Source organism: Quercus suber, unplaced genomic scaffold (genome assembly GCF_002906115.3).
Source record: "Quercus suber isolate HL8 unplaced genomic scaffold, Cork oak 2.0 scaffold_312, whole genome shotgun sequence".
NCBI lineage: Eukaryota > Viridiplantae > Streptophyta > Magnoliopsida > Fagales > Fagaceae > Quercus > Quercus suber.
The window spans coordinates 602,915-616,990 of NW_027069768.1; the positions used below are offsets into that span (position 1 = coordinate 602,915).

At 33.0% G+C, this 14,076-nt stretch overlaps 1 protein-coding gene across 1 annotated transcript; it reads left to right on the top strand.

Moving 5' to 3' along the window:
* Nucleotides 1–464: 464 nt before the first annotated feature.
* Nucleotides 465–13,618, top strand: LOC112005972 (transcription initiation factor TFIID subunit 5). The gene is made up of 13 exons (XM_065782741.1): nucleotides 465–772; nucleotides 2,470–2,551; nucleotides 2,643–2,721; nucleotides 2,939–3,036; nucleotides 3,132–3,188; nucleotides 8,723–8,810; nucleotides 8,906–9,015; nucleotides 10,401–10,508; nucleotides 10,678–10,829; nucleotides 12,713–12,823; nucleotides 12,937–13,006; nucleotides 13,089–13,128; nucleotides 13,563–13,618. Exons 1-13 carry the CDS (start codon nucleotides 588–590, stop codon nucleotides 13,616–13,618), a joined length of 1,236 nt encoding a protein of 411 aa, XP_065638813.1. The 5' UTR covers nucleotides 465–587.
* Nucleotides 13,619–14,076: the final 458 nt, after the last annotated feature.

Genomic DNA, 14,076 nt, shown 5'->3' on the forward strand with positions numbered 1-14,076 from the left:
GAGAATTTCAAATTTCAGGTCCAATTGGAACTCAGTGAACCCGAAGTGGGATTTATTAACTTGTACGGGCCATTTGATCTACGTGATATTTTTATTTGTTTGCAAGCCTTCTTCGGAACTCATTTTTAAGAGTATGTTTAGAACAACTTATTTAGTCGAAATTGAAATTTTTTTACTGAAAGTACTATAGAAAATCTAAAAGGCACCTGAAATAATATAATGAAACTCATAAATAGTAGCAAAAATAAGTTAAACAGTAAAAAAAAAACTGATTTTTTAAGCCAATGTTAAATACACACTTAACCAGAGCATCTGCATAAGACAATATGCATTATAAAATAAAAAATAGACTCAATTTTACATATTCAAGTATTAAAATCACCTGCATTAATCAAGCTAAAATGTCATACGTAAAAAAAAAAAAAAAAAAAGAAAGTCAGCTCAACATACAAAACTCTGCGTTTTTGCCCTGAACAAAGCAAACCAACCTTCTCTGTGGTACAGCCGGGTGCTCTCACAGGGAACACTGCAATACCTAAATTAAACCAGTGTTTCACTCAGAGCGAGCGAGCGAGAGAGAGAGAGAAATGGAGGAAGATCAATTAGAGAAATTCGTGGTAGCGTATTTGAAGAAGAAAGGGTTTAAGCAAGCTGAGCACGCTTTCCAAGAAGAACTTCAACAACATCAGAGCAAGAACAATTCTTCATCCTCCATCTCCACCAACTCCATCACTGACCCTGACTTCGCCAAGCACCTCCTCTCATTCTCCGAGTACTCTCTCTCTCTCTCTCTCTCTCTATTACTCTATATATATGTAAAATTTCAAGAATGTGAAAGGAACAAGTAACTTACTTTGTTCAAAAGCAAGCCAATGGGCTCTAGTTCAAAAACCGTGAAAGAAAAGGAATAAAACACTGAAATTGATTCATTTTATGTGTAGCATTCCTCTCTATCATTGAATAATGTTGTGGGTGGAGGTGGAGGTGGAGGATGAGGTCCAAAAAAAAAAACTTTGAGATTGTGTTATGTATTCTGTGTTTTTCGTTTTGTAGTTTAAGTGTTTGATTTATTGTCTCTGACACTTCTTTCTCAGAATGGTTATTTTGTTGCCTACCCATGTTTTATTCTAGGATCCTGTTGATGTTTCTTTTTTTTTTTGGTCGTAAAGCTCTGTGGGCTTCTACTCTTTGGTGGGTTGGATAGTAGGGGGACCGTGTAGGAAAGATCTGGTTTTGCCTATGGTTCATTGACACTTCTCTATGTTGTGAGAGTTGGGTTTATTTCTTTATTTATTTTAATTATGTGGGGGATATATAGTGAACTAATTTTTTTTTTGGAAAATTAGAGCATCAGTGGTATTATATCATCATTGTTCAATTTGTTTTAAACTGTAAGTCATGCAAAATAAACTAGTGGAAAGTGAGAGGGCTAGTGAATATGTTGTGCTTGTAGGTTACTCTCATCTCTATAAATATAAAATGACTGCTATTGGTGAATGCGCCGAGATATTCATCTTTAGCATCATTATTGGAACATGTGCCCAAATGTTCGGATATTTTTTACCTTGACATTTTATAAATAGTGTAGATAGTATTTATTTTCATAAAATGACATTCTAGTACATTTGTTTTCATTAGATGCATTACCATACTCATCCAGTTTTGAAGTTTTCCTATTGCAACTTTAAAAATTTACCTGTTGATGTGTCAGTGGTTTATTCTTTTCAGGGATAAAAATTTGAGATTGTTCTTTTAGGAACTTCTATGAACAGTTTGTCCAACTTTAGAGCAAGGTGGAGGATAAGTCGTGGGTTCAAGACCCACCAGATGTGTGTGTAACATACTAATAAAAAAAATAAAAGTTATCCAACTTTACATTGTATGTCCACACAACAGTTGACAAAACCCACCACGGCTTTAATCCAACTAAGGTGTTGACCATCAATGTGCCATGGTTTTACATCATTCACTATAAGCTAGAATGAAGATGTTGAACGGATTAGTAACATGCATTGCTTTTTATGTGAATACATGCCTTTGTTTGTGGTAAATTGCTCTTAAGTGTGGTTCCCTCAATATTGGTCTGGCTGGCTTGAGTGGCTTCTTTATGGACTTGCTAAGAGCAGTTGTTAAATTTCTCAAACAATATTCCCAAAGTTTTCAGATCCTCAGTTTGAAAGTCTTTTGGTTGTGCCACGATTTAGAACTTAGAAGAACATGAGAGGTGGGGAGAATCATTGCTCGTTTCTAACTTAGCTAGGATATTTGTGGTAATTAGAGTAATTATTGCTGTAGCAGGTAATTGGCATTGCTGATATAAGGACTAAATTTGGTCTCTTTCTACTGAATACATTCTTTTGAGGGCGATCATTAAATGGATTGGAAAATACTTTTTCTTTTGGGTGTTTATGCTCTTGTTCTTTCTCATAAAGCTGCTTTCATTATATACTGAATGTTCTTGTTTTTCAGATTGGAGAATGTTCCAGCACGATATCAGGATGGATATAGCAAGCTAAGGTCTTGGACTTATAGTTCACTAGATTTATACAAGGTAACTAGCTTTTAAATTGCTTTAAGTTGGAAATTCATTTCATAATCCTGGTGTTTAAGATTCGACTAAATCAGCTTTATAACATATGCAGCATGAGTTGCTTCGTGTGCTTTATCCTGTATTTATTCATTGTTTCATGGATCTGGTTGTGAAAGGGCATATTCAAGAAGGTATATTTTGAGCTTATTTCTTAATGTTTTGTATCTAATATCATAAATTAACTGAAGTGGTCCACTATCGTAACGACTGTTATGTGTTTATTTTTACGTGACTAATGTTGTTGTTTTCTTACTATGTTGTATCTTGCCCTTCAAACTCACCAAAGTTGCTCATAAATGCAACAACTGTAATGCTTATATGTTTAATGATTATGGTTGGTATCTCCAGCTCGAACCTTTTTCAATAGCTTCCGTGAAGACCATGAAATGATGCACTCACGAGACCTTCAAAAGTTGGAAGGAGTTCTTTCTCCCTCTCATCTGGAGGTAATTATTATTTTAGAATTTTCATATCACATTCCCCTTTCTCTATATGGCTAAATTGTAATTCAAAATAATCTTATGATCATATTCTTTTTTAGGAGATGGAATTTGCTCATTCTCTTAGGCACAGCAAAGTCAAAATAAAGATATGTCAGGTAAGATCCTGTTCCTCTTGAGTGAACTTGTTAATATTAAAGGCAATTTATATTTGGAATGTTGTACCATTATGTTTGAAGTGGCTATTGTAGAAAAAGACTGTTTGATTAGTCCCAAGCCCGAGGTCTTACGAATAGTAGCACTCTTATAGGTTTCACAAAATCTCTACTATTTTGTGCTTATTTCTTTTGTAGTTCTTTTAGGTTATGGAGTGCTCGCCATTGTGAGCATGAAATAATCTATTTTATTAATAAAGTGTATTTCCTATAATTTTTTAATGAATGCAGGTTATTTTTATTCTAATTTTAGTTCACTCAATTCTTAGTACCTGTTTTTTATTGGTTAGTTACAATCACCCAATGGGTCTTGAATCCATGACCTCACCTTCCACCTAGAACTTATGAAGAGAGGAATTACCAATTGAGGCAGAGATCATTGGCAAGTCATAGTACCTATTAAGTTACCTTGGAGCCATTTTTCCTATATGTTCCACATTTGTGTCTCAAGATCATTGATATAGCTTAGGCTTATGATGCCTATCGCACTACACTTCTGCATGGAATTCCTTTTTTTTTTTTTTTTTTTTTAATAATTCCATATGCACCACATCAGGCATAATGGTACCAAATTCTAAATGTCTGATGAGTGCTTCCCCAACCAATTCCTCCAACCAAAAATAATATCTAGTAACGTTCATCGTAAGACCCAAGTAACCCCAAAAGATCCGAAAAAACACACAACTGAGAAGCCTTCTTGCAATGAAGCAATAACTGATCCACTGTCTCTTCACGACAATGACACATACAACACTAGTCAACAAAAGCAAAACCCTTTTTCCTCAATGTGTCACTAGTATGGAATTCCATTTTTAACTAAACTTAAATTTTTTTAATGATTGTAAGGCATTAATTGCCATCTGCAAGGTGATCCTGTTTTGAAACAACATATACAAGTTAGGGAATTTGTCTATGTGTGCTCATGGTGGGTTAGGGTTAGGAGGATTTGTGGTTTAGAACTTTTAGAAAGAAGGCTTAGTGTTGAAGAATGACTTAGGTTTTGTAGGGAAAGAGAAAAGATTTGATTTAGGGTTGCAAAGAGGCTAGAAGAAATGGAGATCGAATATGCTCACGATTTGTGAACAACAGAATAAACAATAAACAGTATTGTGAATAGGGACAGAATATCAAAGAGAAGGGACAGAGAAGAGAAAAGGAGAAAAAGAACAATAAGGCCAACATACCTCAATACTCAAAGCACTCCATATTTTTTATTAATCAACTCCTATTCTATGAGTAAATTGAGAACACACACACACACTTGTGTGTGTGTGTGTGTGTGTGTGTGTGTGTATAGATTATTTCTTGTACTAGTAATATCAGGACTCTGGGTGGGGTTCAAGCACTAGCCCAGTGGTAGTGGCACCATTTGTAGTGCCCAGTGTTTGGGTTTTGAACCCCACCTCCCCCCCCCCCCTATTTACTCAGCAAATAAAAAAAAAAATTAGGACTTCTATTTTGACTAGTAAACTAAAAACCTATGAAGGGAATAACTAACAAAAGGAGTTAAATCTTCAAGACAATTCTGGACTCAACTAAATTACCAAAATACCCTTAATCAGCAAAGGTTGCAGAATTTATAGTCTGTCCATGAATACTGACTACAAAACTGACCATAATTTGTAAAATAAAGCCCAAATTAAAAACTATTTTAACCCCTAGAACACATATAATTAGACATCAGAAAGTTTAGTGCGCCTGAATGCAAAACTGACCATAACTTGTAAAATAAAATCCCAAATTAGAAACTTTTTTTAACCCCTAGAACACGTACCTAGACCTCAGAAATCACACGACTTATACTTCAATTGAACTTCACACGTGGGTCTCATAAGGCCATAAGTGAATGTTGAATAGACAAATTTGCAAAGTAGTAGCAAGTTAATATTCCATGGCTGCATCATAACTTGGACCATACTTGCATGCATAGTTGTCAATATGTGAATCCTATTGTGAATTGATTTTTTATTTTTGTGTATCGTGTATCGTATTGTATTGTATTGTGTATTGTAAGAAACACAAGCACCTAATAAAATTTATAATAAAAAAATTATAGACATACATATAAAAATTATATTGATTATAAATTTAAAATATATTCAACTAATGACTAATTTAATTAGTACTTATACAATAATGTTTAACAAAGCTAGCTAAATAAATCAAATTGACACGTATTTATAACATACACATTCAAATTGATTAAACACAAAAGTGATACATGACAATGAGCTAAAATGATAATTCTTTTTCATCATACTCATCATCTTGCCTAATCAACTTCATGTAAGTCAATGTTATTATAATGTTCATCATTTTGCGAAATTATTTCTTCATTAAATTTTCTTCTTTGTCATCAGAATTTACTATATCTTATTCTTTTATTCTAATAACTTTCTTTATATTTTTTTCTTGGCATTCTAGTTTCTTAGACTTATAACAAAATAATATAAAATGTCAATTAATACCTTATAGATAATATAGAAAATAAATTTGCAAATATGAAAGTTAAGCGTTAAGTGTGTAGTCCAAATTTGTAGGAGTAATAGAGAAGAGAGGGGTAAAAAATCATGGACAAGTTATTTTATTGGGCACAATTAAGTAGCCCAATAATTTTATGTTAAAACAAGTTTAACAACTTGTTGGATTCAAATAAAAGCACAAATTTTAAACAAAAAAACTTATTTTAACCCACTTGTCTAAGTATCATATAATATGTACAATTTTACGATATTCTATACACACTTATGTATTGTACAATTCATGAATACTTACGATATGCCCTTATGATACAGAACTTTTTGTACACGATACAATACGCATACAGAACTTTTTGTACACGATACAATATGCATTGTACGATACTGACAGCAATGCCTGCATGTGCACTTACTTGTGTTCAACTCTATTTGTTTTCATGTAGGAACGTGTAACCATGGTTTTAATAATTGGACCAGACCAGCTGGTTCTATTTTGAACAGGGTCCTAGTCCGGCCCAGTTCACTTTAAAAACTGAAAATCTAAAATAACAGTAAAAACTGAAAACTGCCGGTTCATCCATTAAATCTGGGAACTGCACTGGTTCAACCTGTTCAGTGAGGATGCCAAAACACTGTAGAAACTGTTCTGAAATTCTGCATTTCTTGCTTTCTCTATCTCCAAGCCTCCATCTTTTTCATCCTGAGTTTGGGCTAATAGAGGTGAAATTCTCATCCAAAAATTCTGCAGACTAAGAAATCCTAGGACTTGAAGGTCGCTCAATGGATCCAGAAGTAATTTGCATAGTTTCTAGAAACACATGTTGGTTGTTTTTGTATCCAGGGATGAGGGGAATAAGCTAGCTAGTAAGTAAGTTATTTGATCAGNTTTTTTTTTTTTTTTTTTTTAATAAATAAGAAAAGTCTTTATTAAAAAAAACTACTTTATGCAAAAAAAGTACAAGACTAGACAAAAACTACGGAAGGAAAACAGACAGAAAATTAATTACATGAGAGAAGAGAACATATGAACAAAGGGAGGGAATCACTAGATGTGAGTCCCCAAGCCTGAGACCAATCAAACAAATAACCACAGAAAGAAGCAAGTAATTGGTATCTTGAACTATCCACATCCTCAAATGTGCATCTGCTATGCTCCTTCCATATGCACCACATCAGGCATAATGGTACCAAATTCTAAATGTCTGATGAGTGCTTCCCCAACCAATTCCTCCAACCAAAAATAATATCTAGTAACGTTCATCGTAAGACCCAAGTAACCCCAAAAGATCCGAAAAAACACACAACTGAGAAGCCTTCTTGCAATGAAGCAATAACTGATCCACTGTCTCTTCACGACAATGACACATACAACACTAGTCAACAAAAGCAAAACCCTTTTAAGGTTTTTTTTTTTTTTTTTTTTTTTTGGATAAGTAAACCTGATCAGACAATTTACTTGTTTGATTGGGTTTATAAGATATGTGATTTATTAAGCAAACGAGATGCTTTAGCTTCTAGTAAAATTTTGAATCGTGAGATTATAAAAAGCTAAGTGGTCTGGTTAAGGAGAAACAAGTGAGCTAAGGAACAAACCCACATCAGTGAAAGAAGAGGGGATTGCTCATTTGTTTGCTTTGGATAGGAACAGATCAGTTGTGTGAAAAAGAAAGAGGGCATGGGGGTTTCAATGTTGTGAAATGAATTGATAGGAATGCATATTTGTTATTAGCATAACTCTTTCTTATAAATCATCTACATTATATTTTTCTTATTATTTATAAAGAACTAATCTAGATTAGTTATTATTCTATAACTTTTACATTTTACTCTTTTTTTAGCAGCTATCAGATTGGTTAGGTTGGGTTAGAGTAGATGTGGGCAGGGTAATTGGAGTGAGATATTGGCAAACCCAAATAGATATGGATTAAAATTTATTAATTTGTAACAGAAAATATATAAAATATAAAAGATGAGAAAACTCACTTGAAAATTGATTTAATTTTATCTGAAAATTTTCAGTAATTACTATAAATTAATAATTGATTTAATTTATTTGTATTATTAAAACATTATTTATGACGTCAATGGTTCAACTACCAGTTGAACCTCAGTCCAAGCAGAAAACCAGGAACCACTCCCTTTTCTGGTTCTCTATCTGGACTGGTTTTTAAAACCATGTGTGTAACTTCAAAAGCATCCACTGTTGTGCATCGAATACAGCTACTTGGTTCAACTCCATTTTTTGGCTGCTGTTTCTTTGCAATAGTTGTGTTTTAGGAGATTGCACATTATGGTATACATGTTAGACTCCCTAACCTTATATCTTCAGGTAATATTCTCTTCATTTTGCTTACCACACATAAAATCATGCAAGCTGGGAATTTCAGTGGATTTTGGACTTATTTTTGTTATGGATCAAATATCTGATTGGTATGCTTATCAATATCCTAATGTACTATGATTGCTCTAGAATTTGCTAAAATTTTCTGAAATGATTATTATATATGTGCTCATTATAATGTATGTAGACTGTCCTTAAGCTATAGCTATCTTCTTTTTCTTATCATGATATATGGAGTGATCTGATGTTGCAAGAGGGGTAGATGTCTATCTGCTTATACGGCTATACCCACTACTTTCTAGATATTTGGATCTGATTTATTTTATTTTATTTTTTATGGGATGTATGCTATATTTGAATTAAAATGATTCTGGTGCTATATCTATTTAGAATGATGGTATACCAACTTCAACCTTTGTTTGAGTTTTAGATGGTGGATAGATGACAACTAGTATTTGTAATTACAAATATATTAGTTATAATTTTTTTTTTTATCTGCAGACACGATTTTCTTTTTCTTTTTAGCTATGAGTTATTGCTTGCCTTGTTTACTTTAATCGCTGTGGAGATTGATGTTACTTCAACAGTTGCTTGATGGTTATCATTTAGATATGTTGGTACTCTGCTGAAATATGTTTTGTAAATTATCCTGCCAGTACTCCTATGAGCTTCTGCTGCAGTATCTACACAAGACACAATTGACCATAATGCTTGGGATTATAAATGAGCATATTAACTTTCAAGGTACAAATGTTTGCCTTTTGGTCATATGTATATTATAATTTATATGTTGGGTTATGGTCATAGATTTTTTGTTGTCTTTATATCTGGTTTTGCAGTTTCTCCGGGACAGCCCAATTCAATCTCTGATGATGCCGAAGTTGTTACACTTATTGGAAGCAGCCAGGATGAGGCCACTCAGATAAATCAGAAGGAAATACAATGGGGGGTGAGTCATAAAAGATGCTGAGTTCCATTTATTTATGTATCAAAAGGGAGAATATATTTTCAAATTCAAAAGGATAGCAGTCTTATAATTGTGTATAGTGGCCATCTTTTTTTTATTGCAAGTTAGTAGGATAATATACTCTGGGCTTTCATCTTTTTTGAAATGCCAAATAACTGCCCCATATATGTCTATTGTTCTGTGTTTTAAATTATTTGACATTGATTTTGATAGAGCTTTTGCTTTTAAGGTATGGGTTTTTTAACTTATGCAAACATTAAGTTGAATGTTGATGGAAATATTGCTGAAATTTTTACTGAATTGCTAAAATAAAATTCTGATGTTACACTAATATTTTACTTGTGAACTTTTGAATCTGAGTTAGTCAAAATAAGGAGTTTGGCTCTCGATGAATATATACTTTCAAAATGATGTGGTGTCTTAAGTGTTCTTTTGTTATAGTTTCAACTGCATATTAAATATATTCATTATGCTTGTATGGGATTTTTGAGTGATTAAAGTAAGCTGGTCAATATGTGGCATGCAGGTTACCACCGTGAAAGAATCATTTAGCAACTAGGAAGGATTATCTGAGTTACTTTTGGTCTAAATTTTTTAGGTTTAACTTTGAGAATTTGAGTCTTATCCAATGTTGTGTATTGAATTGAGTTCTTAAGAATGGTTTTGATTGAATTCATGACATTTTCCCCGGGGGAATGCAATTGTGAAAAAAAAAGTACAAAGTTTTTGTGCTGTTGAATTTTAATAAAGTAATTAAACTCATTGAAAAAGCGTTCATGCTGTTGATGACTGCTCACCGGAAGGTAAACTTCCCATCTTTTGGTAATAGGCATTCTTTAAGCCGTTTGATATTTTTGTACTTATTTTGTTGTAAATTTCAAAGGAGTCATTTATGATTAACCCCCCTATGGTGCTGTAACAAATTACACATGGCTGCCTTTAGTTTTAGGCTCCATTTGTTGGGGCTTTTCCAGGGTTTCTTCAGCTTTAAAAAAGTAGAAGCTACTTACAGCTTGTTTGGTTCCTCCAAAGGTGCTGCAACTTTCACCAAGTTTGTGAAGTGGCTTGGGGTTTTAGGGTGGCTTCGAGAAGCAGTCCTTGGTTGCTTTTCTAGGCAACTACAGCTTCTCATCTTATGAAAAAGTTGCATCCATCCCAAATTGGCCTTAAGTCGACTGTTGTTAGGGTTAGGCATTGTTGAAAGTTAGTTTTGGCATATGATATTTTTTAAAGCGATTTTTGGTATTTGAATATCAGTCAGCCTTAATGTAGCTATGAAGCTCTATGCCAAGGTTAGTTAACTAAATAAATGTGTATTTCTTCTGGTCGGTTATTTAATTTTGAGCTTTATTGTATATTTGTTATAGCTGCTTGAAGATTCTTTAGAAGAACGCTTGGAAAAGAGTGGGCTTTTGCTTTCAGATTCGGAAAAGGCTGAAGGAGAAACGAAAGAGGGGGAATTGGATGAGAATAAGGTATATTGTTCTTAAAATCCCTTTGATTTTTTCCCAAATCTAAATATTTATACTTGACTAAGTTATCAATGATTTTTTTTTCCTGTCATACTGTTGTTTACATTTTGATTGATGGTCTCGCGTTCAGGATTCTTTTTCTCAACTTTTGTGTTGTCTGTTTCTTGTTCAGAAAAGATCAATCGAAGGAGGAAAGCAAGGCACGTCAACAAAAAAGTTGAAGAAAGACAAGGCTGCAAGTGCAACAGGGAAAACTGGGCGTCTTGAGGCCAATGCCGTAATTACGGCACCACGAGTTAAACCAGAGCTTGCTTTGCCAGTAATGTATTTTCTGGAATCCTCTGTTATCTTTTTTATTTGTCATTACACAAAGGTTATAACTATGAGCAGAAACCATGCTTTGATGTCTGTTTTTATCCCCTTTTGTACTTCTTAATTACCAAAGGATTGGGGTGATTGAGGATTGTATATAGGGTTATCAAATTGTTTGACTGGTGCCAGAAAAGATTTAAAAAGTCCCTTTCTATTGTTAAGTATTTAAGTAATGGATTATTGAAAAAAAAAAAAAAAAATCAACTTCTATTTCATTGAATCATATATCTATAGTTTGGCTCAGAATATGAAATGGTTTATGGTATTGGTGGGGTTTTGCTTTACTGAGTTTTATAGATTTGTTTTTTTTTGATAGGTGAGTTTTATAGATTTGTACCAGAATATGAAACTATTAGAATAAGAAAAAAACAAAACCCGTCATCACACCATCCTCGAACAAAATCTGAGTTCTCTTTCTTGCTAAATTGTGAGTTGATTACTTGATTCTTTTAGTGCAGTCAACTGGAACATAATTAGCAGGTAGTCTAGGTCATTTGTCAATTGGAATCAGTTTTCTTTTGTACTCTTTTTAAATACTTGCTTCACATGTGTTGGTTTTAAAAGATTCATTGATATATTGAGCTGCTTTGCTGTGGCCAAAAATGCTAGATTGGACTTTACGTTTGGGAGTTAAAGTTTTGAATTTAAATCATATCTTGAATTCAAAATTACCTTGTAAATTAAGTATTTAGATATCTTCTAGCTTGTTTGGGAGGGGGGAAAGTAATGGATTGAAGGGTATTTTAAGGAGCTGAGTTGAGTGTTAAAAGTTCAAACTTGTTCATTTAATTTTATTTTGAACACGAGTTGAGCTTGAGCTCATCACCAAACAAGATTACATGTTCAAGCTTGGTTCATTTACTTGTTGAGCAAGCTTGAGTTTGTTCATGAGCTACTTGATTAACTTATTCTTTTCCTATATATAGTAAAATCATGACTAAAATGTTTTACCCATTTACGAATCTATGAATTTTTATTACAAGTAATAACTTTATATCATATGATCCGATTTACAAAATTATACAACCAAATTTCAAGTATATATAAATATATTTTTAGACAAGTATACGTATAAATATATAGTATGATATATAGTTAATTCGAGCTTTCATGTTGACGAGTTTCTTCACAAGCACATTATTATATTTGAGCTTGGTTGGTTTAATAATTAATCCCAAAGTTGGGTTTGAGCTTGGCTTGTTTACTAAACAAACAAACATAAACAATTTTTTTCTCGAGCTGCTCATAAACTACTTGGTTCATTACTGTCCTAATTTTTGGTAGGAAGGAATGGAAGGGTTAGGAGGGAATGCTCATTTCATTCCATTCCCTCTTAAGTTTTCCTTATAAAAGTGAGAAGAATACTCATTCATTTAATGAAGTGGAGGTGAAATATCAATTTTATTCTTATTCTAAGAAAAACTAAATAAAAGGTGAAGGGTAAAAAATAGTAGTAAAATTATATTTCTTCCTGTCCCATTCATTTTTTGATGTCTCTCAAACACACTAGAGAAAATACACCATAGTCCCTTCGATTCCATTCCGTACTTTTGTAAACTCCCAAACATAGTGTAAGATTTGCAAGCCAGGTTAGATGTGGGTTTGGTTGAGCCCTTACATTTATTAATACCAATTGCATTCACATTTTATTAGAAGATATGCTGTGGAATAAAATCTAGTTGTCCTCATTGTGTTATGATTCTGATGCTGATGTTTTCTTAAATAAGACTTGTTGGATGAATTTTGGATATGGATCTTGGCGTAAGAGTACACAATGCTCTTAATTTTGAAGTTCTGCTGCAGGCCATTGATTGATCTTTTATTGATTGCTTCAGTTCAACAGAGGTAGAAAAGTCTATTCTTGAGGACCTAAGAAACCGTGTACAGTTGAGTAGTGTTTCACTGCCATCTGTCAACTTCTATACATTTATCAACACACATAATGGGTAATCTCCATAACTTTGATGGTTTAAGATTAATTTTTGTTTCTTGTGTTATATTTGATACTCAAATTCCTATATATATATATATATATATATTTTTTTTTAAATTGTCCCAGCTTAAACTGTTCATCAATATCCCATGATGGTTCTTTGGTTGCTGGTGGATTTTCAGACTCATCATTGAAGGTTGTATCTTATCAGATATCATAACCGATATGCTTCTTGTTGTGGTTAATGTTTGCTAATTTTTGAAATTTTGCCTCCACAGGTTTGGGACATGGCAAAGCTTGGACAAGAAGCTGTTGGTTGTAAGTTTGTAAAAATTAAATTTACTTTCCATTGAATGAGTTTTACTTCCTTTTTTTGGCTTGCAACATACTATCATTTGAATCTATGTACTTAGATTTGCAAAATAGCGTTAATGCAATAGGTTCTAAATTTTTTATGCATATAACTTATCAAAAAAAAAAAAAAAATTTATGCGTATACTTTACACCTGATATAGGGTTGAAACCCCTAGGGTTAGCACAATTGGAGGTCACTAGTTTGAATGTTCCCTTGTTCCTCCCTTTGGGGTCAAAGAAAAGAAAAAAGACCTGATATAGAGTTGATGTGCCCAAAAAATTGTGGAAGAAGCTTATTTCGACTATTTAAGAGTCTATTTCTATGAAAAGAATCTAAAAAGAATTTCATGTTTCTTTGTGCATGAGGAATTTATGAATTATAAGAATTATTGTGTTAGTGTCAAGAGGGTATTGTGCTGAATTTCATGGAGGATCACCTTCTGCTTACCGATAGAGTAGCACTGTCTTTTAATATAGTTTTGGAATATGAGGATTAAATTTTTTTTTTGTCAAAGAGTTTTTCATATAATATATATTTTTTGATTGGTAAATGCACACATCTGGTGGGTCCTGAACCACAGCCCCATCTTCCACCTTATTCTTACAAGGAGAGGAGATGCCATTTGAGTTAGTGCTCATTGGCAGTGCTTTTTATAGAACTGATAAATTCAGGATTGGTTTTGATATTGTTATGCAGATTATATTTTTCTTGATAAGTATGTTGCATGTGGACATGCTTTGTTTGCTTATGGTCGAGAAGTATTGCACTTACTTAAAGGTTTGACATTAATTCAATTGTTAAGATGAACCGGATGTAGGAGTATATCATTAGACCATTTTGGTTAAAAAATTTATTCAAATCATTATTATCAATTAGGTTTGTGTATTGATTTACACATTCTGCATAGAAAA

Excerpts from the sequence above, each read along its gene's own strand:
- LOC112005972 (XM_065782741.1), top strand. The coding sequence starts at position 588 with ATGGAGGAAGATCAATTAGAGAAATTCGTGGTAGCGTATTTGAAGAAG. Across the intron at positions 3,037-3,131 it reads TTTCTCCCTCTCATCTGGAG|GAGATGGAATTTGCTCATTC; the intron begins GTAATTATTATT and ends ATTCTTTTTTAG. Across the intron at positions 10,509-10,677 it reads GGGAATTGGATGAGAATAAG|AAAAGATCAATCGAAGGAGG; the intron begins GTATATTGTTCT and ends TTTCTTGTTCAG.